This window comes from Ambystoma mexicanum, chromosome 10 (genome assembly GCF_040938575.1).
Source record: "Ambystoma mexicanum isolate Mex_15411 chromosome 10, UKY_AmexF1_1, whole genome shotgun sequence".
Lineage (NCBI taxonomy): Eukaryota > Metazoa > Chordata > Amphibia > Caudata > Ambystomatidae > Ambystoma > Ambystoma mexicanum.
This window is the reverse complement of record NC_090932.1, coordinates 609,480,810-609,505,519: the sequence shown is the minus strand read 5'-3', so window position 1 is coordinate 609,505,519 and position 24,710 is coordinate 609,480,810. Positions and strand designations below refer to the sequence as shown.

Below are 24,710 nucleotides of genomic sequence, written 5' to 3'. Positions count from 1 at the left end.
CCCCTTGTGCTTGGGCTGCCCCCCTTTTCTCCCCTCCCTGCACCTTCTATGGTTCTCTCTGTCTCACCTATCTTCTGTAACTACTATTCTATTGACTATCTTATCCGTCTCAATAGGTGTGGTAGGAAGAAGCTCAAAAGGGACAGTCTGGTCTCCAACCCAGGCCTCCCTATTGCTGATACCTACACCAGTGCTTCCTCCAGACAGACCGTCATTGATATCTTCTTTGTTGTTCCCTCTCCCGGTCTATGGACCCCACATATGGCCTCTGTTCTCTCTCCTTTTTTCTCCTCTCCCATTAATGGTGGTAACCGGTGGGAGGCCCTCCTGGCCCCCTTCCACTCCTCCAAGACCATCAATGTCTACTTAAATGGTACCATATTGGTCCTGGGCCCTCAGGCCAATCTCCTACTTTTCGTTAGACGCTTCCCATGTCCTAGCAACTTCCCTTCTTCTCCTGCTACTCCTATCTATCCCTCTCTTGCTCCTCTGCCGCCTCCTTCATTTGGCACCTCTCTGCCACCCTCTACTGCTTCTCTGGCCGCTCTGCCTTCTCCTCCTTCTGCCACCTCTCTGGCACTCTCTTCTTCCTCTCTGACTACCCTTCCTCCTCTGCCCATTCTCAGGCACCTCTAACACTTCTGCAGGGTGCATCTCACATCTGTACCCCTCCACGGAAGTCTTTAAAAGGTGGCAACCTGTTCTACGTCACTACTCGTAACTCTCTCACTGATGTCAAACACTCCTCAGACATATGCTGTCTCCTGGAAGAGCTTTATTTGGATGTACTCGGTCTGGCCAAGACCTGGATAATGGCCAGCTCCATCACACGTTTTGACATTCTCCAAAATGCTTATGAACTTCTGACCTACTCTATTCATTGTATAGGTCTGCCCTAGCAAACCAATGTTTACAGCAGTATTGTATAAGCATGAATTGTCACAAACTTAACCCGAATCTGTGAACCTGAAATTGTTAAAAATTGACCCAAACCGAAATTACTGGGACACAGTGAAACTTTCGGTCATTTGTTGTCCAACCATGCTCATTTGTCTAGGCTTAGCTTTAAGCATATATATCAATAATGCCAATGAGCAGACTATGGCAGGGAAACCAACTAAGACAAACACGTTTGGTTCCCTCTTTTGTTGTGCATAGAAAGTTCGTAGGGTTTTGCATAATGTCATGGGAATCTCTAGCTTTATCAGCAGTTTACTATTACAACATCTCACTCTGAATGCTCATGGAGAGGAGCAGCAGGAGTGGACTTTTGTGTTATATGCCCTTAGGCACGACCAGGGAAACAATACTCAAAAGAGTGAGGTCAGAATGGGTCCAGCAGGAAATGAACAGTGCACACCATTAACAACTATGTGACAAGGGACAATACTGAGACAAGGGAATGGAAAGAGGTAGCAATTTCTTGCTGGAGAACCCAGCAGCCACACTTTGGACAAAGGATGTACATATGCTCATGCGAGTACAAAACATAGCATAAACCTTCACAGATATATGCAGCTAAAGAGCATGATGTTGAAGTAAGAGGATAAGCAATATAACTGAAGACTAAGCACAAAGGTACAGTGAACTGGAAATGAAGACTGGAAACTAAGAACTGGAATCGAGGATTTTAGGACTGAACTAAAGGCTAGTAGCAAGGAAACTCCTGACCAAAACTCTACAATACCCTGGACTGAAACGCTGAATGGAAAATGGAACCTCGGAACTGAAACTCTGGATTCAAATAATAAGGAGTGAATTTCAGCCTGGTAGCATGGAAGCTCCTGATCAGAATACAGGAAACTATGGCCAGGTAATATTGGCACAGAGCAAGAAACTTCAGGCTAGGCACAAGTGAACTGGTAGCAGAAAGCACAAGGCTGCTGGCAGAGAGCAGAGGGCTTCAGGTTGAGTAACAGGGGAACTGCAGGCACTGCACACAGGGCTGCAGGGCAGAGGGCACAGTGCAACAGGACAGAGTGCACAAGCACTGTAAGTCAACCAGGAACTGGAACCGGAGCAGGTACAGGAAACTGGAGCACAATAACACAGGAGAAGACCACAGTTTGCAGCAAGAGTGGCAGGGCGCAAATTGATGCAAGATCAATGAGCTCATCCAGATATCTTCTAAAATACTAGTGCATCCTGTGTTGAAGCAAGTTTGTTAGCCTGCATCATCACACCCGAACGTAATCTTTCTCCCCCTCTGTGAATGTGAGCAAGTGAATAAAGTACTGACCTATGGGGCCTCTAGGGATTGTACTTCTCAGGCTGCTGTATAGCCAGGTTTCAGGAACTTCCTAAAGGTGCATTATAGGACATGCAGTGTGTGCAATGCAAGGGTAGTTCCAAACCTTTGCAAAGGGAATATCGAGTCATTGATATGAACGCGTATAGTTCAGGGTGGATTAAAAAGATGAATAGAGAGTCCCTGTAAATTCACATCGGGCACCATCAAGTGTTCGATTGGCACAGTCATGACAATCCGATGGTGGTCAGAGAGTTAAATGAGTAACAAAAAACCTTTTGGACATTTCTTTATTATCGACTAAATTCGAATTTTAAGTTTACACTTCACTGTGCCAAGTGAAAATATGCATGGAATCCAGGCGTAAGATCGGCACCTTATTAGCAGAGGCATAAATCTGGCACCAATAAAGACACTCGATGCTGCTCATTGAACATGATTCACATTTCAAGCAGTGCTTTGAATTACATTTTATACAAGACACACATTATTCACACAAAACGGTTGCACGTAATGAACTCGCAAAATTAGAAATAAGAAATCGTAAAGTGGAACTCATTAAGTTTAAAAGATGACTTCTGTTATTTTAGAAACTTTGAAAACGTACAAGTCAAAAGTGTTGTTTTGAATTTGCCATTCACAAGTGACTGAGAAGTCCAGCCTTGCCCCTAACCAGAAGTGCAGTCCATTGCCGAATTCCCTGCATAGTTTGTCTTCACCTAGTGAAGTTTAAACTGAAGTCTGTTATGTTTTTTAATGAAAAATGTCTATTTTGAATTATTTGTATATTTGTATTTTATTTATTTGATGTGTTGCAATTTAATTAAGAACTTTTCACATATATAACAATAAGAAGTTTAACATCACTACTGCATAAAACACAATCTAATTCAACTAAGTTGCAGCAACCATTATTGCATCAATTTATGAATATTGTAAATGAAACTCCCATCATACCATACCATTAGTCCCCCAATTTCACATCATTTACTACGTCTGTTTTGTTAAATAAAAAAAAACATCATCCTATGACCTTCGCTAAAATCCATCTCCGTCCACCATGTACATTACATCCAACCCACTAGGCCTCTACACTAATGCCAGACTCTAAGAAAGGCAATTTGATGGCCATATTATCCGAGCTGTGAGGTATTTTTGTTATTTCTCTTTGTGACCACCATATAATGAAAAAGTGTATAGGTCTTTGAAAGCATATTCATTGTACCATCTCAGCATAATATGTTCAGTAAAGATAAAGGTTTGTTATTGTCTTATTCCAGTTTGAAAATCAGACAAAAAGCAGGTTTTAATAACTTTTATTTGGCTAAATGGAACTCGTATGCGTTGGTGAAACAATGAATACACTTTTGAAGTCTCATAGACTTCTTCATCAGATGATGCAGATGGATTGGCAAAGAAACACACGCTAAAAGTTCTTTCCCACAGTGAAAACAGTGGAGTAATAAATGGTATTAAAGCATGGAACTTGTGTAGCTACAACTGGCCAACATTTTGAAACATTTTGATATTTTAAGAAGCCTACATCAAATTTTATCCCCCCACTCAAACTTGATATGACATGTTTGTAGTTGTCCAAACAATATTTGTAGATGTTTTGTTAAAGAATTCTCAACAAGAGCAAAGGCTATAGTCCATCAGATCTGTCTAGTTGTAATTGTTCCTTCCACTTCTCTGGATGTGGTACAACTTTAAATAATCACGTATTCTTGATATTATTGATTTGGGAGTAGAGTGGCAAATCAAACCGCTGAACAGAGCAATATTTCTGAAAAGAAAACACCTCCTGTACCTTGTTGCCATTCATTGATACACCCTGATGTCAGAAAATGCCAACTTAGTGAAAAATATTCCTTTCTCATTCACTTTTCCAAAATGAGAACAGATCTAAATGTTGATTCAGAAATCAAATATAGCAACCAGTCCAAACCATGTCTATCAGTTTAAGCCAAACAAGTTATTAGCATCTGGCAAACGTGTAAACTATGGATAATCCTGATTTGTTTTGCCTAGTTCATGAAATAATGTACCTTTGGGAATGTGTATACACTTTGACCTAAGGAACACAGTGTTATGTAATTTATACATATGCAACTTACAAAACTAGCAAAATGGCCATTTGCAGGGATGAATTGTTCTTGTGTTTTAGAGGAAGAGATACCTGGGCCATATATTTAACTGTATTCACAAAACTTCAAACATGTATTATAAACTGTTTTGAGCACTCTTACTGTTTCCTTCTATTAATTTAGAGTTTGATGAGAGGTGCGTGGAGTAAGTAAAGATACATGGTAGAACATTATTTTTAGTGATAGAAGAAAGGTTTATGCCATTTGTTTTTGGAAAATGTGTATTTGTTCCATGTTTGACATGACATATAATCAAGTAGGGTTATTACAAGCCAGCCTACTAGTTTTTGGGGTAAATTAGTCTTATTCAACTTGCATGGAATTTGCAACAGCAGTAATTTATCTCGTAATGTATTTGTGAGGTCCATTTTCAGGCCTGAGTTAGGTTCAGATGCTGGAGAATGCTGAACTGGATGCACAGATAACAAATATGAAAATGGTATCCATAGATATTTCAACCAGTATTTTTGAAGAATTTCTTTCAAACTGTAGAATGAATTTAAAAAAATAAAAAATTACATTTGCTGGTAAAATCACTGATTTTAAGCCAAATGCTGCACATAACTTTGGAGCAGTTTTTTAACTGCCAATGATCAAAGTTTAAAACAGGTTCATACCCCTCTTCCCCACCTCTTCTTTTGCTGGCTTGACCAATCTTTACTAACTTGCCATTCTATCTCTTAGCCATCTGAACTTTTTTGAGATACAAGTCATGTAAACTGCTCAAAGGGGTGCAAAATAGCAACCTTCTAAAATGTTCCTTTGATATTGAATCAGGCATTGAGTTTTATCTGCAGAAGATATAAAAAAACAATGACTAATCTTTTTTGGTTTAGGCTACATATTCATGTAAATCTGTTCACTCACAGTACAGCATCATGGCGAGTATTACACCCATGCATATAAACAGTTTACCAATAGATCAGGGTCCAAAACACACATAAACCTTTCAGAGTTAAAATATATGTATATATTGTTAGCTTGCACCTTACCAGTTATTTGTCCCAATTGTTCTGTACATTTTCATGGTTTCCTAAATGTTATATCTATCAATAAAAGCTAAAATTGAATGAAGACCAGGTTTCTTTGTTAATCCCTTATGATTGTTCTTTTTCAGAATTTATTGAATGTGGAAAAAATTCAAGCAATTATAACGTTCCTGCCAGTGGTTCTGAATCAGCTATTTTGTGTTTTGACACAAAATGATGATGAAGAGATTTCTTCACTAACAACTAGGTATTATTTTTATAATTTCATAAATATTATATTTTGATTTGCTTTATACCAATATGATTTCCTAATGTTTATTGAAAGACATTTGAATGTGAAAATAACTTGTTAACCTAACATCATGTGGTACATTACATTGTACTTGCGAAAGAAAGCATGTTGTGTTTATGTATGGGTGAAGATTAGTTTTCCTCTCTGAATATGTAAACAGAAACTTCCCAATAATGTAAAGTATTTTCTGGCATGGAGAGATTAGCAAATAGTGACCTGTTTATTTACAAAAAAGGTTTTTGATAGGAATCAATATGAAGCATGAGTACAAAAATAATGTGTATAAAATAATTGATTCCTCTCGAAGAATCTCTTTTTGCAGTTTTTCTTTTTTTTTGCATTGGTGATATTTTATTAGGCCAGACTTTGGGTGTTTTTTTCTTTTTTTAGCCAATCACATTTTTGGTGAAAAGCCACAGTCTTTGCTCTTGTCCAAAATGAATTACATTAGCTCAACCTAGTGAAAGTAAAGCATGATAGCTTTTTTTGCAGCAGCAGTAGCTGGCACTCAGCTTGTCCCAATACAGACTCTAGTACATGTATGTGGTTAGATGGTTCAGATTGAAGGAGAGTCAAACATGCATGTTGGTAAAGTATACCCCACTTAATGGCACAGTGGATAGAACCCATTGCTAAAATTAAGTATGGCTTTGTATTTTGTCTGTAGGCACTTGTGTTTGGATTAAAATGCTCTTCAGTTTTTGGAATAACATGTGTTTAAGTTGTCAGGTACACGTTATGGAATACACATCCTGGTTGCTTCTTCATACTGAAAATATCTGCATTCTTACACTAGGGTTCTTATTGACATTATCGCCAAGTGCCATGAAGAACAGTTAGACCATTATGTCTACTCCTATGTAAAGGTATGTGAACTTCCTATCTTCAATATATGAATTTCAACAATAGTTATTTGCAACCCATTTGCTAACATAACTTACTTCAGTACTTTGGCAATTACTGTCTTGCTGTATGTTAACTGTGCATTTGTGATATGTAAGGGTGTTATACTTTTGTCATGGCTAGCGCAGTACTTTATCCTAAAGTTGATTGTGTTAGATCTGTTAACTAGTATATGAGTGTGTACACAGATAAGACAAACGCTTATTTAATGGTGGAACATATACCATGTATTAACGACACTGCTTAAATAGGGTAATTAATTTGTCAATTGAATTTTGAAAATAAGTGTACAATTTGGAGTTTAAATTTGTTATACTTACCTTCAATTTTATGCCAAGTTCATCCCCACTGCATCATTCGATATGCAGTATGTGAATGACAAAAATATTTTTTGTGAGATGTTATTATATGTATCCCTGACCCATGTCTCATGATGGTTTACTCTAAGTATGCACTTTAAAAACAACTTTACTGTGTGACAAGCAAGGCAAGCTCCTTTGCTGGCACATTTATGATCTGGATTTCATCTTTACTTGTATCCCTTTTACTATAAACATCCATCCCAATATGAACAATGCAGCTGCCCAATTTGTATTGCTTACAACATTGCTTTCATTGAGACCTAACCAGGTTTAACAATGAAACATGGTATGAATATTTCAAATGCACAGCTGTTATTATAGCTCTAAGAAGTGGCAAGGAGACCAGCATGGCATGCTATATAGAAAAACTGACAATAATAATATTAATAATATTAAAAATGGTAATAATAACAACACTGAATTAGAATTTCCGTTTTTATAATTGGATATTTTTCTCCTCTTTTTTTTCTTTTTAGTATGTGTTCCAGACAGTTTCATACAAAGAGAGAACAGTTCATGAAGAGCTGACTAAGGGCATGGCGGGCCAATTGAAATCAAATGAGCAAGTAACTGTGAAGTATATCTTAAAGGTAAGCTACCACTGTGCATGCCTTGTGGACTTCAGTGCAAGCTGTTGACTTTGTATGCACACATCATGCACCCATGTTTGACAATTGATTCTCAAAAAGTTCTCTGAGTCTCCTTGTTTCATTTAAGTCTTTTAAAAAAAAGTAAAATATAACAGTATGTATTAGGGTAATCCCAATTATTTTTGGATATTAAATTACATTGAGCACTCCTTCTAAGATCTACCACTGTAATGTCATTGTAGTTATGACCAATATTATATAATGTATCTCAGCAGCTTCTAATATTACAAATAATTCCATCATCCAAATGTCCTTTTCCATGCCTGCCCATAATAAGCAATTACTCAACAACCAAATGGGGCAGTTTTCAACATTCAGTTTTCTCCTTCATGGAGTACACATAGCAATTCCTTAAGTTAATTAAATCGTGCTTGCCCAATGCGGTGTTATGCTTATTCTTAAGCCACATAAATATTTAATCATGTAGAAAAAAGGAAAATGTACTGTCAACGAATTAGTTAATTACCACAATAATGCAGACATTGACATTGACTGCATTCTCAACAGCTAGCAGTCTCCCTTTAGCATGTTATCACATTCCAAGGAGAAAGTAGTTCCTGCTATACATACATTCTACTTGTTGCTTGAATAGGATTTACTGTTCTAACTTCATTAAATCCTACCTAGGATCTTACGGAACCACACATAACTACACACCTTTTGTACAGAACCTACTACTAGCTCATCCAACCTTCGGAAATGCCTATTCACTGCAAACATTAAATGCAGAACACTTATAAGGCAAGAGAACGGACCGAAGGGCCTAAATGTATGGAATCCTTATATCAGATTAAATACGAGGGTAATGTCACTTTCAAAAACACTCTGCCTAGTATTGGATGAACTCCTTGACTTAACTGCTACCATTATCAATTACATCCTTCCTAAAAATGTCACTTATGGAGAACCACATCACTGGCCATTTTGGTCCCCCTCTTGATTTTCTCCAAGCATGAATGAATGTCGCTTCACTAGACCTGCACAAAGAGGCCCGTTCTCCCAGGCAGGTCTATGCACAACAGAGGCAACCCTCAGTGTTAGGGGTTTGAACAAACATAGCAGCCTAGAAGAGTCGCGTACCTGTCCCTCATTAGGACGGTTAGAAAGTATCAACATATACACACTCTGGTGAGAATTCATAAAACCCATCCCGCCCATCAATAGCATTAAGAACCATATGCTGAGAATGACTATCTGGGCTCCCTGGACTAACTCTCACTTTTCCCCTTTACTACTTTCTTATGAGCATTTGAGACAGTTGCAAATAAAGACTACCCCCTGCATCTGCACCATGGATTCCTAGAAGACCGAAGGTTCTAGTATATTTGCGATCCTCTGGATGAGCATGACATGGTTAAAATTATTTTTTGCCAGGCGACACCCTCCACCTAATCATGTCACGCAGGACTCCTTTGTCATGCCCTCTCCCAAGTCATCCATGCTCTGATTGTTCAATGATTGCCCAGATCAGATACACAGCTCTTCTTGAGTTGTCCCTGTAATATTTAATAGATCAAAGACAACAAGAATTTCAGTATTAACCAGATCCCTGTATCTTACCATTAACATTCCCACCAGACATACCACTTCCCCACTCTGTGGGCTGTACACTGTCTTGGCATGTAGTAGCCTACAAAATGTTGAATTCCTTTACTCACTGATTCCCCTGATCCGTCATTACATACAGTTTTACATGAACGGTTCTAGAAACTAATGTCACCAGGCCCTCAGCTAACTCTCATATACCACTCTCAGTGGCCACCATTTCCCCCTTCCCAGATGCGTACATTTGCCATCAAACTCGCACATTAACAGACACGGTGAAACTATCCACATATTGCTGATATAACCTCCACCACAGTAGATTCATCAACAAAATACCCAATCCATAAAATGATCAAAGTCCGATTATTAGACTAAATCCCTCAAGTTGTCCTGCACCCACAGAATTGATGTTTCATACATGAATCCCACTAGGTACTCCTATTAATCTTCCGACCTCTGGAACACTTCCTTTGGTCTCCTCTGGCCATCCCTATGGAATTTGCCCCATTTGGGGTGGATAACATGTGCCTCCATTAAAGCTGGTGTCCCTTTAACATTCCCCATTTGTTCCTATGGAACTTTGAACTTGCTTTGGAACTCTGCATAAATTACTTTGGGGTACTTACTTGCCCCTGCCCTGGACATTTCCCTCTGTCCACAAGATGTGTGGTGAGCTCCTTAACAAGAGTTATTCTTTTTAGAACGTACCTCAGATTTGCAATTGATTTTTAAAGTTATGTTCTGTGTTTCTGCTGTGTGTCTGCATTTTTAAAATTGTTGTTTCCTACCTCCTTCAGTTTTGAGGGATTATCAGTTTGTCCATAAGCATTCATTTTAATACTATGCTGTAGGGAGTCCTACATATTGTGATTACTGCTCTAGGCTTTAGGGATGGTTAACATATGTTTCCTGCTGGTTACATTGTGTGCTGCCCCTCTTATCCCATACCGTAACATAAGTGGTAGGTGATGACCATCAAGTCTAGGGACTTTCACATATTCTAGGGTTGAGTTGTGTCTTTTGGACAGTGTAAATTACTGTGCAGGCCCATGGGGCTCTTACCTGCTTGTAAGGTTTCATGGTTCCCTGTTTGCCCCAACCCCTGTTATTTCCTGTTGGGTGTTCACCTCTGATAAAGGGCCTACATGAGGTTAGGAGAGTACTTGTATAGGCACTGTTTTTTATAATATGCTTAGTACCTTTTTAATAATGTGTATTATTACCTTGGTGTTTATTTGTACTGATATTTTGATATGTGTGATTTTATGAAAGTATATATTTTTCAGTATATCCTTGAGGTGTATTGAGAGAGAAATGGGCTAACTTCATAGTGAATGGACTATCATTGCATCATTGGCATGGAAAGTATACCTCAGTGGAAACACGCTCATCTTGGAAGCAAGATGACGCAGAGCAACACAGATTTGAATCCAGGGTATTAAGCGTGTTATAAAAACCCAATTAGACAATTATAATACCAATCTGTCTGTCCTTACGGACTTTAAAATCCAGCTGAAACAGTCCCAGAACTGTCTTACAAAAAATCTTATACTGAATTTAGATGGGCTTGAACTACATTGGTGAGAGACCGAACCAACACATATCTTTAGTCATAATCTGTATGCCATTTTCAGCTGTCCAAACATGTTATCACTCCTATCGCTAGTTAGCATGCCATGGCATGATCACTTTGCCCTATTTTTTCTGTCACCTTCCCCATTCCACCTAAAATACAAACAATGTTTACAGAGGTTGGAGGGACTATAGATACTACTAACACTCTCTTGCTGTTGGTAGAGAGGAATAACTATGCAAATTCTCCATTTCAGAACCTAAAAAGTAATACAGACCTCCAACTCCTATATAATATACACTGTAGATTACAACCCTCAGAAACAGCCTAAATTCAAGCATGCACAACGTAAAAAGAATGTGGTTCAATGAGAAATTAAATAAACTAAAATGAATCAAATCACTGGAGGAAATGAAGAGAAAGAAAGCACAGCACTAAAGAGGCCTAATACACAAACGGTGCGATGATTTATCCACCAAAATGGCAAAATATAATTTCTAGTAAAATAGACTAGCACATGCGAATGAACACCCCGCGAGGGTCCAAGGGCGTGGGGTGTTATGCTCCCATTTTGGCCCCCAGGAGAGCCACCATCCTTCTTGGTGCTGGAGCACTTGGCCATGCCCTCTTCACCATATTTTGAGCAGCACTCCCCGCCAGGCCGGAAGCCTGCGAGAATACAAGGGCGCACAGTGTTACGCTCCTGTATTGGCCCAGGAGGGCCACCATCCTTCTCAGTGCCGGAGCACTTGGCCAATCGCCCCTCAGCATATCTCAAGCAGCAGTCCCCACCAGGGGCGAAGCCCGCAAGGGTCTAAGGGCGCAGAGTGTTCTGCTCCCGCAGGGGTGTTTCCCGACAAAAGGGTTGTGCAGCGAGGACAGCTTGGCGAGCAGAAAGCTTTGGACTATACACAAGGTCTACCAGGAGCAGCGCATGAGGTGAGAGCTGAACAGGATGGGTTGATGCCTGTAGTGGGTGCCCCCTCACAGCTCTTTTATCTGTGCGAGGATCACATTGTAAACCCGCCATGGAAGCATTGGAACACTCTCCCTGCTCTGTGCTGTCACATTTTCCGCACCCTCACTGCGTACATCTGTCCCCTGAGCCAATTTTGCAAACCATTGTGAGCATAAAATATTGACAGTAAGGCGCAAATGGGGGAAACCAGGCAGACAACTACCCCATTATGCCAGGGAGTCTGATAACTGACACCAACACTGACCCTGCATAAAAGGTCAGTGGCCCCAGGAATCTCACGGGTGAGGCATACTCTTTGATAAATTAAATTAAACAGTCCATGGGCTCTAATAAGAGCGCATTGGGGTGTAATCCAAAACTCAGCAGTCATATATGAAGGAGAGTCAAGGGTGAGCCGAAAGTCTCAGATGGTGTCTTTTCCGAGTAAATTGTACGTTTAACATTCAATCTGACCCCGATCTTAACGAAGGTCCATTGATGTTCCTAGGATACTCTGCCTGCTTTGTCAGTGATTTATTTTTAAATTTCTTGATTGGCATTTGTTATAGATACAACACAGTGTGACAGTAGCTGCCACCTGCGGCATGATATGTGCATATCAATGTGAAATCAGCCACCAGTACTTAATTGTACAAAACTTTAACATACAACTTTTATAACATACAACGTTTAACATTAACAATAATTGTCTCCTTGTGGTTAAAGAGAAGTTCAGCGTTGATAACTTAGTAGGGGGGTGAGGTGGGGAGCGTCAGGGCTAAGAGTACGAGAATGAGGGATCAGTTATGCTTCTGACAATTGTCTGTTTAGATGACTTCGTGGCGGTCGGATCAGGTGAGATGGGGGCGAGTTGTTCATGGGGGCTTTTCATCATTGGAGGGGTGAAACAGTGCCCATGTCAAAGTCTTCCAATCGTCCAGTGCCTGGCTTGCATCTTCTGGGGATTTAGCAACACTGTCTTCCCAGGCTGAAGTTTCCGCCCCGACCCATCGTTCCAGTTCACTATACCAGGCTTGGAATCGTGGGCCACCTGGCTTCTTCCATGCCATTGCGATGGTCCTCTTGGTCAGGATGCATGCCATGTCCATGAGTTTTACGGTGTGTTTAATTTTGCTAATCTGGGGTAACTCCCCAGGAGGCACTCCCTGGGGGTCCATTCACACCTGGTCATGCCTGCCCTTCTGCAAGTTTGCTCTACCTCGGCCCAGAGCTGCTGGGTCTTGGTGCATTCCCAGAACATGTGCCATAAATCCACTTTGTCTCTGTTGCACCATGGGCAGTTGTGATGGGGTTGCTTGCTGAACTTCGCTATTCTATTCAGTGTTAGGAGCGGTTCAGTACGTTTAGTTGAATTAATCTGAATCTGGAGTTCCTGGATACCTCTCTGGGGAACGCCAGAGCTCCACACTTTCTCCGTCGGTCATTTCTCGCCCCATGGTCCCTGTCCGATTTAAGTTTCAGTTCAGGGCCATGCGGATTGGGCCTGTCTATTAGGTTGCTGTATATTTGAGACACCGGTCTCCAGCCCCCTCCCAAATTATACAGTAGTGTTATGAAGGGGTTGGGCTCGGGCTCTTCAGGCCATGCATCCCACTTGTCTCGTGCCAGCTTCCGAATCTTTTGATACCACAGGAACTGGCCGCTGGGTATATCTTCCTCTGATTGCGATGAGGTGAAGTCTTGGAAGGAGCCCTTATTGTATAAGTATCCCCACGTGTACACTCCCTTCCTCTCCCAGTATCTGGTGGTTGCCAGATCAACGCTATTCTGACACAGATCTGAGAGGAGCGGGATGTCCGGAGTGTATGCATGTTTCAGGTGGAGAAGTGATGTTGTTCTATGCCAGACCTGTCTTCCCAGAGTGGCCAGTAAGGGTGTTTCACTTGGCAGGTGTTGGGGTGCCCATATGAGTTCCTTCAGCTGTATTGAAGCGATTGGTTGCTGTAGAAGCGCTGTTTCCGAAGTGACATCATCAGCCAACCATTTGGCTGCAAAGCTCAGCTGGGCTGCCAGATAATATTTCTCCAGGTCAGGAAGTTGTATGCCACCTTGTCTGTATGGGAGAGTTAATGTGGTTAGTGCCATCTTGTGTCTGCCTTTGCCCCATAGGAAATCCTTGAGTATCGACTAGAGTATGTGAAAGAAGGGGGCCTTGATGTAGTAGTACACATTAGGGAATCCGTAGAGGAACCTGGGAAGGACAATCATTTTAATGATGGACGCTCTTCCCATCATGGACAGTGGGAGTCGTGACCAGAACCCTATCGATTTGCGAAGGGGTGGCAGCGCCGCCACTTTTGTTATTTTCATGCATGCGCTCAGGAGTGAGTAGAATGTTGACTCTGAGATAACAAAATGAAGTTGGTTGCCATTGCACACCCAGAGCAGTTAGGTCATCAGTGTGCTTGTCTTTGAGGTCAGCCAGTGGAAAGGGGCAGGGTTTGTGTCTGCTGAATCATATTCCCGATACTTTGGCAAAATTGTCGAGGACCTCCAACATAGTCGGAACGTTCTGGTGCGGGTCTCTCACATAGAGGAGGACATCATCTGCGTACAGGGAGATTATGTGATCTATCCCATGCGATCGTATACCTGCATCGAAGAATTCCTTTCTGAAGTATATGGCAATGGGTTCAAGCCCAAGTATGTAAAGCATGGGGGAAAGCAGGCAACCCTGCCTAGTGCCCCTCTTTATGTCCCACGCTTCGGAGACAAGCCGTCCAGTTCTTACTCATGCCTTTCGTTTGGTGTAGAGTACTTTGACCCATCTAATGAATTTCTCCCCAAAGCCGAATTCATGGAGGACCGCTATTAGCCATTCCCAAAAGATGGAATCGAATGCCTTGATGGCATCCAAGGATAACAGGGCGTAGGATCCTCCGTTTCGATCGGCCTGGGACATGATGTGCTGGAGTTAGCGAAGTTTGGTGGTGGTGTTGCGGCCTGGCATGAAGCCTTTCTGATCTGGGTGCACTATTTCTCCTATTACCCTAGAGAGTCGCTTGGCTAGGATCGTGGTCAATATTTTGACGTCATAGTTGAGCATTACAAGCGGGCGGTAGGAGCCGCAGTCTTCTGCAGATATGTTGGGTTTAAGCATCAGGGCCACCAATGCTCTCAGGCAAGGTCCCTAGTTTGTGTGCCTGCTGGAAGACCTCATGCAGCAGCGGGAATAGATTTGGCTCATAAGTCTTGTAAAATTTAGAGGGGAGCTTATCACTGCCCGCGGCCGTGCACGTGGCCAGGGACTTAATTGCTTCTGATATATCTTCCGTGGTGATGTCTGCATCTAGTGCTTCGCTATGTGTGGGCGACAGCCTGGGTAGCCCTATATCCTCCAGTGTGTCCGAAATCTCGTCTGGAGGTACTTGGGCTTTGTGGGAATACAGTTGGACGTAAAATTGCTTGAAAGTGTCATTGATGCCCTGTTGGGTTTGATGCAGCGTGCCATTCGTGCTTCTCAGGGCTGTGGTTAGGTGCTTGGGATGTTCCTTCTTACATAACCAGGCCAGCAGTCTGCTGGGTTTGTCTGCTTCGGTGTGCGCTCTATTGGTTCTGGTGGAATAGTCGAACTTGGCTAGTCTGTCACAAGCTTTTTTGCATTCGGTTCTAATTTGCTTGAGTTCGTCCTCCTCCTGCTGGGTGCCCTGGGTGTCGGATTCCAGCTGCTCAATTTCGTTTTCCCACTGCTCCAGCTCAGTTTGTAAGTGTTTCCTGAAGCCTCCCGCCTTTGCTATGATCTCTCCTCGTATGACGACCTTTAGGGCATCCCATAACATGCTTAGGCGGTCCACACTGCTCATGTTCTCTGCTATGTAGTTCTCTAGGGAATCACTGAGGTTGTCCCTGAATGTTGGGTCCTTTAACACTTCTGTGGGCATTCTCCATGTGGGTATCAGGGATCTGGGGCCTATAATGTTCCATTCCATCATTAATGGTGAGTGGTCAGAGATGGTCCTACCTAGGTATTGTGCCTTGTCTATCTGGGGTAGGTTTTCGCTACCAGTAAAAACGTAGTCGATCCTAGTGTGGAGGTTGTGTGGAGATGAGTAAAAGGAGTAGCCCCGGTTGTCTGGGTGTAGCTCTCGCTAGGCGTCCACCGGGTCTAGGCGGTCCAGCATGGTGTTCAGCGCCATAGTGGACGCTGGCGGACCACCGGGCGGAGGTGTGGACCTGTCGTGTTCTGGGTTGCAGACGCAATTAAAATCACCCCGCCAGATGAAAAATCTGTGCCTGTATTGTGTGACCTTGGTGTACATCAGGTTTAAGTGGGCTGGTATGTTGTTGTTGGGGAGGTATGAGTTCAATATGCATATTTCAGTTTTCTCAATATGGCCCCACAATATCACATACCTTCCATCTGGATCTGATTCAGTCCTGGTTAGTTGGAAGGGGATTTGTGGGCTGATCCATGTGAACACCCCTCTGGGGTATTTGGAGCATGTAGCACTGAGTCCCTGTCCGCCCCAGTGTGTTTGCAGCGTTGCTGCTGATTCCTTTGTTAGATGGGTTTCCTGCAGGAGGGCTAGTCCAATCTTCTTCCTATGCAGGTAGGATTTAATCCTGTTTAGGCAGAGGTAGGTGCCCAGTCCCCTCACGTTTCAGGTTAAGACCTTAATGCGCGTGGCCATGATAGTTCGGGGAAGGATACAAGTGTTCGTTCCTTGTTGTCCCTCTTCTCTTGCTTGGAGATCTGGGAGCACGGGCGCCTCCCCTCCAGGTTACCCGCCCCATCTTCTCCCCCCCTGCACCCGCTGAAGGCGCAACTGTGGTTCTCGGAGACATTTTAACAGTTTCAACTCCCACTCTAGTGAGTGGTTTAAAAAAGTAAAGCAACTGTGAAACAGGACTGAACAACAAAGAACTGCCTCTAGCAGTTGCTTGTAACTGGCAACGCTCAGAGGTTCCCACGTCGTCTGGACCACTCCAGGTCATTAGGCGGAGACTTTGTGTCGGCTTCTTGCCTGCGCTGGTTCGGGGGGGTGGGTTGTGGTGAGCTGCATGTGTGGACCCCGGAGCCCTGTCTGGAATAGTTAGCAGCAGTGTCACAGCTTGTGGCTTATGTGTTAACTCGTGCGCTTTTCTGCCTTTCCAGCTTAGATTGTTGTGGCTGCAGTCAGACGTGGTTGACTTGCGTCATATCCTCATGCGTGGGTTTCGATGCATTTTGGTTCTTTTTCATCTAGTACCTTTTCACAGTGTGGATTCTCCTTCTCCGGCCAAGATATGTTCAAGCCACATATTCCCTGCCTCTGGGGTCTCCAGAAATGTCGCCTTCCCATTGCAGATAACCTTCAGGCGGGAAAGATATAGAAGCGCACATTTGAAGTTGAGGTTTCGCAACCTAGCCTTTACTGGCACAAAAGAGTTCCTCACGCGTTGCTCTGTAGGAGTATAGTCCGGATAGATCAGTATCTTGGAGTTGTTTCGTGGTGATCTCCCCTCCCTCCCTTGAGTACTTCAGTATCGTTTTTCTGTCACGAAAGTTCAATATTTTCACAATTATTGGGCAGGGATGTGATCCTGGCAGGGGCTGTTTTTGTAGAGATCTGTGGGGCCGTTCCACAGAGAACCCTTGGGTAAGTTTCCCGGTCCCGATTTCCCGTAAGAGCAAGGTCTCCACAAAGTCAGTCGGATCCGATCCCTCCATAACTTCTGGTATTCCAAGTATACGTATATTGCTGCGGCGGGCGCGGCCCCGCCTCTTCAGATCGTGCTTCTAGTTGGGCCACCTTCATCTCAAGCTTTTGGACTTTTGCCTGTAGGTCGGAGGTGGTCTCGATGTTGCTCTTTAGGGTGGCTTCTGCAGTGGTCACCCTCTCTGTCAGGTTACGGGCATCTTGCCACATCAGCTGCATGTCTGTCTTGACCTCCTCAATTTTGGTATCGATGAACGACCTGAGCGCTGCAATGGCTTGGAGTACCTGTGTATCCTTGGGTTCCTCATCAGAGGCGGTCGGTTCTTCCTCCGTGGCGGCTTCATTCTGTGATTGTTGTTTAGGCCTTGCTGCTGCGAATGACTCCATGATAGTCGATTTAGGCTTGTTTCTGGAGGGGACACCTTCAGTGTGTCTCCACGGGTAGTCATCCCGGGTGAGGAGCTGCTGCTATTTTGGTGGTTGTATGATTGTTGTACAGGGCCCAGGCAGGGTTTCCTCTAGTCTTTTTGGCGCTCGGCTGTGTTACGATGTGCCTGGCTGTAGTTGTCAGTTCTCCTTCGGGCTGGCAGCGACCCTCGAGTGCTCTCCCTCGGTCTCAATACGGGCAGTGGGCCCCCCCTGGCAAATCGTTTCCGGGCCTCCGGATGGCTCCAGTAGTCCGCCGTTTCCTCGGGCCTGTGCTGAATTGTCCGCCGCCAACTTGTCTCTGGCCGTTGGCGGTATGGGTTACTGTGTGGGTCGGGCTGGGCTTCTGTTTGCTGCTGGTTGCCCCACATGAGTTTGATATGGACGGGGCCGTTGCAGTCTAGGCGAGAGCCCCTGGGTTTGGTGCTTGTTTGCTTGGGGGCCCGCTTTCTGAAGCCTCGTTTCGAGTGAAACCTGCTCTGATTTTTTCGGTTTCTGTGATCGTGGTATGCAGAAGAGCTTCCTCTGCTGTCTGGTAGCGTTTGTAGGGCTCAATGTGAAGAAACACTGCAGTTATCAAGGACCGTAATGGATTCCGGACGGAGATCCTCTGAGGCTCGCCTTCACTCCATGAGCTCAGGCCACGCCCCCCCTGCTTTGTCAGTGATATGCCCAAAGCCAAAGCTAGTGTCAGTGACTGGCCCAGTAGTGGGATGGCGCACCATACAGGACCAGTAGGAGAAAAAGTCAGATCAACATCCAGCCTGTCCCCTGATCATAGCCGTACAGTTGGCTAGCCCCCTGGCCGCATTGGCCTGAGCAGACTTGGTGCTTGTTGATGCGCTGAAGAAAACTTCTCCCTAACCTCCCCATCAAGTAGCGCCTGGAGTGAGAACATGGGCTCAGGGAACACCTCCTTCCTTCGTTTAAGCCCACTCAGGGTCACTAAGACATCTAATCAGCCCACTCGACCGAATTCTGATTTAGCCGACAAGGACGCCTGCTTAGCCCATGGATGTAGCTGTAAACTAGTTCTTTCTGAACTAGGGCCATTAAAAACCTGCTATTTGTGTTGCTAGACGGATGCAGGAGGGGAGTAGGGTCTATCACGGGGAGCTCCATACTGATCCCCCGGATAGTAGGGGGTCTCATAATCCCCCTCCGGAATGCCTTAAAAAGCTAGCCAGACCTGGTTTCCTGACCTTCGAAAAGACGGTTGCTGTCCTTGAAGCTAACATTATGTGTCAAACACCGGGTACCATCCCCTGCAAGCCCACTGTGAGCCCTCGGTTGCCAGAACCTTACGCCAAGCAATCTGCTCAGCTACCTATCCACCAGAACACACTCGGGGAAGCCATTAAGGCTCCTGCTGTTAACTTCATGTATAATACACGGGAGGACAGGGTCCCAAGCTTGGTGGGATTTCGTGGCTGCCCAAGGGTGTATAAAAGAACATGTAGACCCGTTCACAGAGTAAACATGCTCAATCGCCCAGCTCAGGGGGAGCCACCAAGGGGTGCAGTTTGTCTTCATGGGTTACCCAAATTGTCCCGTAACCAGCAGTAACCAAGAAACACACTCTCTAATACATGTGTGCACTGGCTTTGAACTGTAAAGCGATGTACGTTTGTAACCAGGGAAGCTATAGCTAGCTGCCAAAGTGTGATCAATGAGGGGGATACCCTTAGTGACTCCGTAAAGATGGAATTTTGGGACCAAGGGATGGCCAGGAGAATCTTGGGTAGAGCCATGAGTCTTGGACAGCCTGTCAACGGCAGGATTACAACCAGCCATTATCCCCATCCTGGAACTATTGCCCCATCGGGAACCAATCCATCAAACTCTGTTCTATCGGGGGCAAATGTAACACCATTGGGTAAAAGGCCAACTGGCCACTATGGTGGCACTAGAAAGTAATGAACCCTGATATGTTTGACTTCATAACTCAGCCCTATTTGCCAGCATGCCCAGTGGGTACTGTGGGCCACAATTTGATGTTGTATCGATTCACTTTTTACTATTAAATATTTTGTTTTCATTTCCTGCTTTCCTCTTCTTTGGTTACATTTTTAAAAATATTTTTTTGTTTTGCTAGAAGTGATACATTGTTTATTGTGTTAGAATGCACTTTGATGGCCTTATCGTTGAATAAAGTTATTTTTACTTGACTTGACAAAGCGAGATGTACAAAATAATCTCAGAATGATGCTGCCCTTTGGCACTCGCAGACATTATTGTATCATCACAATACATCTGTAATTTGCTCTCAGACCATTACTACTGTAACACAGATTGCTTTACACCTCAATAAAAAGCAAAGTCCCAACTCAAATATCGGAGTATTCCAAGACCCCTGCTCTCTCGCCCAATGCCTATTGAACTATTTAGTTCTTTCCACCATATATCCCTGAAAGTATTCACCAGCTTAATCCTGAAAATCACTTCATCCTATTTTCCTTCTGGCCCAAGCACCCCTTCTTCCTTAAAGAACTCCTACATTCCATGCTTGAAGCCAATGAAGTAACAGCTATGATCAACAGATCCTTCTCAAAGTTAAAGGGCCAGAGGAATTCAAGGAAATATTCTGCCAACCGCACATAAGTAAAAACAAGATTACAACCAACAAATCCTATTAATTACAGGGCTAATTTCAAATGCAGATTCATTGACTAGCTACTAGATGGTGGAATACCTTTAACTGATGCAATTCATGGAAGAGAACTACCTGCTTGATTTAGCAAACGTGGTGTTTAGACCTAGACATAGCACTAAATCTGTTCTCCTATCCATATGGGATACTCTGAAAACTATCAGAGATCAGAACAAAGACGTACACCTCATCTTACTTGATCTCTTAGCTGATTTTGACTACCATGCTATGCACAGGCCTCTCAGATTTCGGCATTATGGACCTGGAATTGTGTAGGGCATGTCCGTCCTTAATGGACACAAACAAAATATCATCATTCAGAGAATGGCTTTTTGGAGTACCTCAAGAATCCCCACTCTCTCCAGTCCTCTTCAGGCTTTTTCTCTTTCATCGTCCCTCTGTCTTAAGAGCACTGAATCCACTGTGCCATAATTTTGCACATGATGCACAACTAATTCTAAATTTCCCTTATACTAACATTATTGGAAATTTTGTACTCATAGATCGATGGATGTCATCAAATCACCTATTTTGAAGAAACTGATGTTCTCATCATAGGCAACCCTAAATGTAGAAGTCTGTTCTACCCTCACCATAGCAATTCCGCTATCTTTCTCTCACCTTCCACAAAAGACAAACATCTAAGTGTTGTAATTGTCCACAATCTGTGTCTAGAATGCCACATTACTTTGGTAGCTAAATGCACAATCACTCATATACATCCTTAGAAAAAAATGATGTCTGGACATTTGAACAAAGACACACAGACAGCACTGCTGTCATTCTCTCTCTCTACTTTATTACTAATACATGCTGTGATTGCTGCCCACCAAATACCTAATGGTGACACTCCAAAGAGTTCAGAACACAGAAGCAAAATGATTACTCAGACGGAAGCATAGGGATCACAAAACTCCAGCATTGATTTCTCTCATTAGTTTCTGTGGTGGAGGGCGGGGGGGGCATGCAAGCCTGCCTTCAAAGTTATTTGCTTTACTTTTAAGGCTATTCACAATTCAGGGTGAGGCCCCACAAAATAGAATTAAGTAAAAAGGCCTTTCTCAAGGTCCTACTATCACATTAGCATTGTAATGACACCTTGTTGCAAACTGAACCTAGAATTTGGAACTATATGCTCGCTCACATAAGAGACATACCCAAGCTACCAGATTCCTTATTTAAGTAATGCAGGTTAATGGAAGGGTAAACAATGTTCCTGACTAATATTCTGAGAGGAACAATCCATTACTATGCCAACACATTAATTGGCCACATTCCTAGTACCTCTCACACATACATGTCTAACCATCTCACGACCTTTCAAAATGTTCACTTAAATTGGTTATAATGCAATGAGTACTATTTCATCATCAAACAAGTTTATTCGGAATTATAAAAAATTCCATTAAACGACAAAAAGAGATAAATTGCACGTTTTCAACATTACAAAGACACCCATTATATAAAAGACAGATAAAAGTAGATACTGAAAAAGCAATTACAATCAATAAACCATATACTTGAATAGTACAGCAAAAAGTCTCTTAGGGAAAGGAAAGGGTGAAACAAAGGCCCCCATCACCCTCTGGATGACTCCCCTTGCCTGGGCTTGATCCCCAAAAAGCCTGTCCGGTCACGGCCCAGGGGAGTGAGGTTTGCCCCAGACAGGGGGTAAGACCTCCTAACTGGCCTCATGGGCGATATAAAGCCTAAGTAAGAGTGTGGGCTAATTAGAATTCCGCTCCCTGGTGTCCCTCCCGTTCCCCCCCATTGACCCAGGACCCTGCTCGCCAGTCTCCAGTCCAAAAAGGCCAATTCCACTATGTCCTTCGGGCTCTTGCCCACACTGGCCAATCTCCGACAGCCTACCAAGGATTCCCTGGACACAAAGGAACATCCCCTCACGGAACGTAAACATGTACACTTTTGTTTACAAGAGATTCCCTGGACTCCAACATGTTCTTTTCCATTTTTGGTACACTGTGAAGATACACTGTAGCTCGACCATTCTGGTCGTGAACAGGAAGCTGAGATGGGCCGACTCTGTGCCGTGAACCAAGGACAATCTTACCCTCATGATTAGGGCTTTTTAAGGCTACTAGACTTGGGGCAGATTCCACCACCCCACCAAGCTCACTGTGCTTGGTGCCACCTGCACTGGGATCTTTTCCAATGTCTGAATGTGCAAACTCAGACAACAGGCTGGGGCAAGAAGATGTTGGAACTATAGTCTCGGGACACAGGGGGGTTTGATCCTTGGGGTGTACCAGAGGGAAGTCGGAGAGACCCTTACAGACAATCGGAATGGAAAAGGGCTCCCCCTCCCTTTGCTCCCTCCTCTTAATGGCTATTAGAGTTGTGAGCAAATTTCTAATGGCAGCCAACTCGGCCAAAACTTGGTTGCACTTACACCCCCCGAGTGACAGAACCACCTCGGTTGGGGGGTTAATAACCGGCCCTACAGCCGGGGAGGTTTCACATTTTGATTGCATGGGCACCCTGAGTGGGGATAGGTAGAGAGAAGTGCTGACCAACGGGCACTCTGTGGGCATAGGTACACTCCCGAGACTTCTATTGTCCAGGGAAAAATTGCACACAGGGTCGTCATCAATAAATGTACTGCCCCCCGCAATTGGGCTAGCCAGAGCGGAGCTAGAAAGTGACTTTCCCGGGCTGGCACGAATGATGGAACATGGTGACGAGGTAGAAGCCACGATGTTGCAAGCAGGAGTGGAGCTTACTGAGGGATAGCTGCTGGCTAGTACTCTGATTCCTGCAGTATCTCCCTCATTAGACTCCGGCATCTCTGATCCGGGGCCAAGATTACCGGAGACGGATAACACCTTGGGGGGACTGAGGCTCAAGGTGGAGACAAGGGGAGAGAGCACATCTGCAGTAGGTGGACGTGACATCGGGCCTGGATGTCTTCTTCCGTTGGGGCCTATGATGGCCTGGTCCTCCTGAGGCTTGGAGGTGTGGTCCCCTCCTGCGCAAGGGTCAGACATACTGCCATGGTTAGTGGGTATTGGACCTTCCCTGGTCCCTTGTCCGGCGGCTATACTGTCCCCCTGTGGCAGCCAACAGCCCCCATCTTTCATCGCTAGTGGGGGTTCGGGGGAACATGGGAGGGACTCACCCCCATGAGTTAGGACAGAGTTTTGCACGTCCGGGATTGGAGCTTTGGCTGGCGCTCCCTTTTGACCCTGGGAGCAAGACCTCTTCACAGCAAGGACCTTTCGCTTGGGTTTGGGACCACTCGTTTGGCGGGTGAGAAGAACCTCTGAACAAAATGAGGGGAGGGGGAAGGGAGAGAGAGCTGGCAATGGAGGGAGGGGTTTCCTTGGTGGTCCCTGAGCTTTCAAAGTTCTTATGGACTTGAGGAGAGACATTGCAAATTTAGTAAGTCCACCCCAATGATTCTACCCTCTTGTCCAAGGCACACAGGCAAACAGCTCCTCGTACCGTCCCTCGCCTGCACTTACTTCACCCTCTTCTCCCAGGAGTATCCAAGCCGAGTCTCCCTCTTCACCGCCAAAACACTGTGTCCGTGTACCGCCTCAGGGTCAAAGGGACAAAGTCCAGAGGATGCACCACCGCGGGTCCGCAAACACCATCCGCGGGACGCCAACACCCGCGCCCTTGTCCCCGCGGGCTTCACCCTGGCGGGCCGAGAGTCCTGGGAAAAGTAGTGGAGGGGGTGTGGCTTGCACGCAAGTATGGAGGCCCTCCTGGGCCAGAACACCCTCCGCGGGACGCCAACACCCGCGCCCTTGTCCCCGCGGGCTTCACCCTGGCGGGCCGAGAGTCCTGGGAAAAGTAGTGAAGGGGGCGTGGCTTGCACACAAGTATGGAGGCCCTCCTGGGCCAGAACACCCTCCGCGGGACGCCAACACCCGCGCCCTTGTCCCCGCGGGCTTCACCCTGGCGGGCCGAGAGTCCTGGGAAAAGTAGTGGAGGGGGCGTGGCTTGCACGCAAGTATGGAGGCCCTCCTGGGCCAGAACACCCTCCGCGGGACGCCAACACCCGCGCCCTTGTCCCCGCGGGCTTCACCCTGGTGGGCCGAGAGTCCTGGGAAAAGTAGTGGAGGGGGCGTGGCTTGCACGCAAGTATGGAGGCCCTCCTGGGCCAGAACACCCTCCGCGGGACGCCAACACCCGCGCCCTTGTCCCCGCGGGCTTCACCCTGGCGGGCCGAGAGTCCTGGGAAAAGTAGTGGAGGGGGCGTGGCTTGCACGCAAGTATGGAGGCCTTCCTGGGCCAGAACACCCTCCGCGGGACGCCAACACCCGCGCCCTTGTCCCCACGGG

General features: G+C 44.8%; 1 protein-coding gene across 5 annotated transcripts in view; it reads left to right on the top strand.

Annotated features, from left to right (window-relative positions):
• DOCK10 (dedicator of cytokinesis 10) overlaps positions 1–24,710 on the top strand; it is a 2,208,289-nt gene that overhangs the window by 1,246,755 nt on the left and 936,824 nt on the right. For all 5 annotated transcript variants that reach the window (XM_069618176.1, XM_069618179.1, XM_069618177.1 and 2 more), the window contains exons 24-26: positions 5,513–5,631; positions 6,473–6,542; positions 7,418–7,531. In XM_069618176.1, the coding sequence (XP_069474277.1) occupies positions 5,513–5,631; positions 6,473–6,542; positions 7,418–7,531 (303 nt within the window). The remainder of the gene's footprint in view (positions 1–5,512; positions 5,632–6,472; positions 6,543–7,417; positions 7,532–24,710) is intronic.